A 7,302-nucleotide genomic window follows, 5' to 3' on the forward strand; every position below is an offset into this window, starting at 1 on the left:
GGCAGGTGAGAAACCAGTTGCCTCTGTTAAATACTGACCATTCACAGCTCTCTGGGATAGAGGATTCCAAAGATTCACAAGTTCTGAATGAAGAAATTTATGCTCATCCTTTATCCTGAGTTATCCTTACTCTAGACTCTTCAGAGCAAATAGCTGCTCAGCAGCTACCCTGTCAAGCCCTCAACTTCTTTGCGTCCTCCTCATTACTTACTTTCCTACCTAGCTTTGTATCATCAGAAAACTTGGCTATGTTGCACAATCCCCTCATCTAAGTCATTGGTATAGATTATAAATAGCTGAGGGTCAAGCACTGATCCTTGTGCTACTCCACTAGTTACACCGTGCCCTCCCAAAAATGACCTGATTTTTCCTACTTTCTGCTCCCTGGCCATTATCCAATCCACAGTTAATGCTAATATATCACCCCAATACCAATTTTCTCTTTTGCCTCTGCAAAGCACATCCCCCTGTTTCCCCATTTGCTGTGCGAATGTCATTCTTGATTGATTCTTTCCCTCAGATTTTTTTTTCCCCAAGGAATTTTGCTTCTTTGTAATATATGTATCATCTTTAGACAGCTTGGTCTGACTACCTCTGCTACCAAAAGACAGTTGGACAGAGCTTGCTACCAATGACCCCTGTAGCCAAAGGCTGCTAAATGTATCTCCTCATCCCCTCTGTAGGTAGATATCACAGCCACTGTACACTAATGGTTCACCCAACACAGTCCAGATGAGTTGTATTCAACCCTTGGTCCATGATTATGAACAACAGTGCTCTAGAGTTCCGTGCCAATTGTCTCTCACAGTCACTTGTAAGAGAGATACATGTTGAGAGTTACGAAATGATAAACCACAATGTTCAGACTATAACCTCAGAGCTCCAATAGTTGATAATAGCAACTCGAAAGGATGAAGATGTCTAATCATCTATGCAATATTCAACCTGAAAGTTGTAAAATGCTTAGGCAATTTGATTACCTTATCTTTTTGGATCATGTTAAATGCTGGCACCCAATTGGGAGATCAGGACTCTGGTGAAATTAGTTCTTGGTATTGTCGGGCATTGACCACTTGGGAGAGCTTATCCCACAGATCTTATGAGGTACGATATCTGAGCCATCACATGAAGGCAAGGTTGTTTACGGCAATTTTTTCTGCTTGTAAAGTGATATTTACACATCACATATGGACACATGAAATAATTGAGTTCATATTCTGTGATTGACCATGATAGAAAAAATGTTTCTAAATAAAAAGAAAAACTGCTGAAAATATGAAAAAATAAGCTGCTGTGCATTTTAAATCTGCATTTGAAAGAAGAACATGGTTAAACACCTTGGGTGGGAACTTATTTAGGTACTATGACAGTTAACGTGGAGAAGGACAAGAAATTGAACAGAAAATAAATATTTGCATTTATATAGCACCTTTCATGACCTCAGGATGTCCCAAAGTGCCCTACAGACACACTTTAAAGTGTTGTCACCGTTGTAATGTACAAAAAAGGCAGCCAACTGCACACAGCAAGCCCCCACAAACAGCAATGCGATTTTGATTATTTTTCTTAGTAATGTGAGGTGAAGGATAAATGTTTATGGTTTCACATGAGATCTAACAGATGGATAACTGCTTTGCGATTGTGTGAACACAAGTGACATACTAGTATTGCTGCTGACCAGTGGTTTATTAATGTTTTTAGAGGCTTTGCTGAATGCAGTGGCTTCATTAGGATTTATGAATCTAGTTTTACAGGGGAAAGGGGATTATGAAAGGTTTTGAGTTCTTAGAGAGAGTCATTTTAATTGTCTCTTAAATTGGTAGCCGCTGCCTGGACCTTTAGTTATGGAATTCTTTCCCATAACCTCTCTGCCTTTTATAAAACATTTATAATGCTGGGGAAGCCAAATACTTCAAAAAAATCATTTAAGATACATTTGTAAAACAATATTATTCTGTACTCTCAGGAAATCATTACTTCCCCTTTCCTTTCGAATAATTCAAGTATAAAGTAGCAACCAATTCATTTAAAAAACATTTACAATAGCACCCTTAATATAGTAAAATATTTTAAGGTGCTTCACAGGCGCAACAAACTAAATTTGACACCGAGCCACACAAGCAGATATTAGGCTAGGTGACCAAAAGGTTGATCAAAGGACCCAGATTTTGAGGAGTGTCTTAAAGGAGGAGAGAGAAGTAGAGAGGCTGAGAGCTGGAGGGAAAGAATTCCATAACTTAGGGCCTAGGCAGCAGAAAGCATGGCTACCAATTTAAGAAACATTAAAATTACTCTCTGTTAAAGTATATTTTTCTGAGAACTCAAAAGCTTTCATAATTGTAGCATTGAGCCAAACACACCACAAAGGCCACAGATTTAATATCTTGTCTGGCTGATCATGGACATGGTGGGCACCACAGTAATTCTTCATATACTTTGTCTAGGGAACAGAAAAGATAAGTAAGAGTTTTGTGCTATTGATTCCTTTATGAAATCGTCTTTTGTGGATATTTGGTGACGACGGGGTCAGTTTAGCTTAAAAACTGAACAGCCTGGGCCAATGACATATCTAGTGGCGTTGTTAAGCCTTTTATTGCTTTGCACTCCACAAATTAATAGCATGCTGATGTATTTCTGGGTTCACACAAGGAAAATAGCCATCCTGACAAGGTCCTGAACCCATGTAGCTATATTTGCAGCAAAAGACGAGGGGAGGAAAAAAAGCATTTTGTAGGCAAAAACTGTGTGTAATTACTGATCATACAGACTCCAACAATGTTCTGTCTGTTTCCCATTCGATTTTTTACCTAGGTTAATTTTAGATGGTGCCCCTCTAATTGCCATACACAAGGCAAGGTACTACAAGAAGCTGGATGGCTTATCACTTGGGCCAGGACCTTTTATCACTGGGCTGGAATATGCAACAGATGTTAAGGCCACAGTAGTGGGAAAGCCAGAGAAACCGTTCTTCCTTGAGGCTCTCCGTAGCATTGGATGCCAACCAGAAGAGGCGGTTATGATTGGTGACGTATGTACTGAACTTCTGATTGTCTCTCTTTTACATCTTCCCCTCCTATTCAACTTTTGGCATTATCTCTGCTCCTATTCAGTCTCTTTTATTCTAAAAAATGAACAGTGTGGACCAATGGCCTATCTGATGGTGTTAACACTACCCTTCGTTGGTTTGTTTTCTTTGTAGTTTAGTTTCTGCTGGTATTTTCAGTTTCAGAACAAAGTTATACCATAGCTAATAAGAATCAGTCACTCCTGTCCCATGGTGGAACTTTTGTTTGTTTTAGGTCTTTTGGAATTATTTGTGTTCTTGCAGGTGAACAGTGTCCTTATTGGGAAAGGAATGGAGCACCTTTATCTTTGGCATTGAATCAGCCAGCACTCCCTAGTCAGGTAGAGGGTAACAGTTCTTGGCTCTAGAAATCTGTTTTGACCCTAGACTCAGAATAACATCATCCACACCACACCAGCATCAGTTACCCAGTATTGAGGATTATTTGGGGTCTCTAGAAGTTTCACAGTGCCAGGTCGGGTTTGCTAGGCTATTTTTGCTAGATTTTTTTTGCCATTTCAATTACTTGTGACTACTTCAGCACCTAGGTTGTGTTTTCTGGATACCTTTTACAATGATGGCAGGATTGCTGCAACCTGCCTTTTCTTTAGAATGAATTGGTATGTGCCTTTTTTAGGGATTTTACACTGGATATTTTCCTTGGGTTCATTACCAGAGATCATTGATAGGTGAGCCTCTACTCTGTTGAATCAGAAATGCTCCGTTACCTAACTACAGTAAATGTAGTGAGCCCTGTGGTCTAACAGAATTCTCGATATTACCATATATCCAGTGATGTCCCCATATCTGCTGCAAAACTCTGCCTGTTGCTAAGGCTGTATTTAAATTACTATGTTGATTTTTATTGAACAGCAAATTCAAACAAATAGTAGAGAAAATAAGTTACGGTAACTGTATCTCTTAGAGTTATAGAAAACAGCAATGTCACTTCTCCTATTCTAATGCTCAATATCAACCTAACTCTCAAAACAGTCTCTAATTAGTTTTGAGTCACTTTTTGCTACCATGGAATTTGATCCTAACCATCAGTTTCAGACTAACTGCTGACTGGGAGAAAGTCATCATTGGAATTACCATTCAAGATGCTTTGAAGATGTATTGGAATAAATGACATTAAGAACATACAACTGTATTAGGTGTTCAGCCATTGAAAGAATTTAAACAGCTACCAGTCAGCCAAGCTATCTTATCTTTCTTGATTGTTGATGCAAATAATCTAATTCTCACTTGTTTGCACAAGAAGTTTTAAACCTAATAGACCAGGCAACCAACCACAGAACTACCAATTACATGTGCCTATCCACTGATGCCCAACTACCATACCCATATAGATTTTCAGCAGTTGTGCAACAAATGGACTAGCCATTTTTTCTGTACGTGAACCAGGATTTTTAATCCCACAGGTACCATGGCCAGTAAGTCGGAAGCCAATTGAAAATCCATTGTAAAGAATAGTGCTTAATTTTCATCGTAGCAATTAACAATCTTTTTTTACACAATGAGTGGATGATAGGAGTAACATATGGACCCAGGGAACTTTACCATCCTCTAGCATTTCTACTGTTTTCAGCAGAGCAGCTCAGTCATAGTGGGTATTTTAAAAATAATTTTAAGAACACTTTTTGAGATCATTTTTGTTTTATCAGTGAACCAAATGTTTTATAATCTGAACTAACTTCAGTCTCTGTCCATGCTGATCTTGACCAGGAAACAAAACCTCAGAATTTGAAATGTGAGGCATAGAAATTAAAAGCAAAGAGTTTCCAATAAATTTAGATGACTGATTAGGCCATAGTTGGAATGGTGTGTCCAATTTTCATACTGTACTTTTGGGAAGGGAGTTAAGACAATTGAAGGTGCAGAAAAGACCTATTAGGATTGCATTTATAGGAAGCTGAAGATGTGGAATGTGCTTGTTGGAGTAGAGAATTTGAGAGCCAATAGATCCGTTAAAAATGATGGAAGTTTGATTAAGTAAATCATCAGAAAAAAAACATTTCTGTTGGTTGGTGAGTTGGTAAACCGAAGGCATAAATTTAAGATCATAGAAAGAAGAGAATTTTTTTTTTCAGTTATGTCCTGGAATACCTGAAACCCCTCATCCACTGATTTAATACCTCTTTCTCAGAACCTCCTCTCTCCATCTCCGCATTCCCCACCTCTGCTCCCCCACCGCTCTGCCTCCCCTTTTACCCTGAAAAATTCAAATTGGTTTTGACAACCCATGTTCAAAGTATACATACCGTTATTTACATCCATCAGGAGCAAAACACAATCGTTAACTACTAACTACGTTTTTCTGTCCTTCCTATCTATGGCCGTTCTTATTCTACTTATTGCCATGTGCCTTCATTTTATGAACAAGCCTACTATACAGCAACTTATTAAATCTACATAATATTCATGGCATTTTCTTTTTTAATGCACTATTATTTGCTCAGAAGAAATCTCTTAAATTTGGCAGACATATCTTGCCTTTTACAGAACCATAGAGTGCTCTTAATTAATATTTTTGTCTTTCTAAGTGAATATTTTATCTCATCATTGCTTCTAGAAGATTACTTTCTATCGACGTCGAGCTGTCTAGGCTATAACTACCTTTTTTTATCTTTTCTTAAACTGAGGTGTTATGTTGGCAACCCTCCCATCCACTGGCACAATTTCCACATTTAAATAACGGTTCAAAGATTATGGTTAAATTTCAAACTATTTCATTCCTCACTTCACTTAGCATTCTAGGATGCAGATCTTCACAGCCTGGTGACTTTTTCACTTGAGTTGCATCAATCCCTTATCTGCAGTTAACCACAACTACTTGTACTCTGTCATTAGTACAATGCAATATGCTACTGTGAAAACTCAGGCAAAGTCCTCCTTTAGCATCCTTCATCCTCCAGAAGATTGTTTTAAATCCCTAATTAGCTTTTAACTATCCTTTTACTTTCTACTCTAAGAAATCCTTTATAGTTCCCTTTGAGATATACCAGTTTTTTCACACCTTCTCTTCACCCTTTTAGAGGTGTTGTTTACTCTCTATATTTTCTATTGTTTGATTTTCTTTTCTATCCCATCTTGTATAAAGAGGAAGAAATGTTAACTAGGAATAATTCTTTCTGCCTATAGGATGCTAGGGATGACATTGGTGGAGCACAAAATGCTGGGATGCTGGGTATTTTGGTAAAAACTGGTAAGTATGTTTGTAAGTAACTACTTGTAAAACGTCCAGTGAATGATTTGTTTTGCTCTTACCACTTTACCCCATACACAATAATTCAGTAGAAAGGGTGATATCCTGCACTATGAATCTTCTTGTAGGTTTATATGTTGCCTTTCAGTGACATTTACATTATGAAATCATCCATAAAAACTTGTTAACTTTTCATGAGTCACTTCGAAATCTCTGCATTCAGTAAATGCTGCTTGTTCAAATGTCCTAATTGCAAAATAATCACAGTCTTTGATGTCTCTCCTGACACTCATCTTACTGTTGTTTCAATTTTTTTAGGCAAGTACCAACCTGGAGATGGAGGCAAAACAAGCCCCCCTCCTTATTTGATATGCGATGCTTTTCCACAGGCTGTTGACCACATACTACAAAAACTGCTGTAAAAATTCATAAAGCTGAAAAAGTCATCTAACTACAATAGGCATATTCTATAAAAGTTCACCAAACCGCTCCAGGCTGTTGTCAAAACGGTTATTGGACTGATATTCTGCCAAGCACTATTCAAAGGGAAATGCACGTGGACATTTTGCACAGTTGTATTAATCAGAGATCAAAACTGGTATGTAGTCGTATTTCAGTATCTATGTTTCTGAAAAATAAAGATGATTTTGGAAGAAGACACTTAATCTCATCTTTCCAAGAACCTCCAACATACTGTCTTCTCATTGGAGCAAGTAGCTGTTTCTTAAATGAGTGTGGTATTCTAGAATGTTTCCTAAGCTTTCACCTGACAATCGCTGAACCGTGTCCTCTTGTCTCGGTAAATCTTATTAATATTAAATATATAGTGCCATGTAGGACATCTGAGGTTGAAGAGCCAAAGTTTATCTGAACATTCTTCCTATCTCATCCTTATAGCAGCAAGGATCGACCTCATTCTCTTCCCTCAGCAGTTATTAAGCATGTACCTCTTCCCCACCCCACCCCTGTTATGTCACAGTAACTAAAATTGCTTGCAGTGCTTCATATGGTGTTTGACATACATTCAAAT

At 37.9% G+C, this 7,302-nt stretch overlaps 1 protein-coding gene across 7 annotated transcripts in view; it reads left to right on the plus strand.

Annotated features, from left to right (window-relative positions):
- hdhd2 (haloacid dehalogenase-like hydrolase domain containing 2) overlaps window positions 1-6,930 on the plus strand; it is a 35,699-nt gene extending 28,769 nt beyond the window's left edge. For all 7 annotated transcript variants that reach the window (XM_041187358.1, XM_041187346.1, XM_041187350.1 and 4 more), the window contains 3 exons: window positions 2,812-3,028; window positions 6,209-6,272; window positions 6,591-6,930. In XM_041187358.1, the coding sequence (XP_041043292.1) occupies window positions 2,812-3,028; window positions 6,209-6,272; window positions 6,591-6,694 (385 nt within the window). In that variant the 3' untranslated portion in view covers window positions 6,695-6,930. The remainder of the gene's footprint in view (window positions 1-2,811; window positions 3,029-6,208; window positions 6,273-6,590) is intronic.
- The last annotated feature ends 372 nt before the right edge of the window (window positions 6,931-7,302 follow it).

This window comes from Carcharodon carcharias, chromosome 1, assembly GCF_017639515.1.
Source record: "Carcharodon carcharias isolate sCarCar2 chromosome 1, sCarCar2.pri, whole genome shotgun sequence".
Taxonomy (NCBI): domain Eukaryota; kingdom Metazoa; phylum Chordata; class Chondrichthyes; order Lamniformes; family Lamnidae; genus Carcharodon; species Carcharodon carcharias.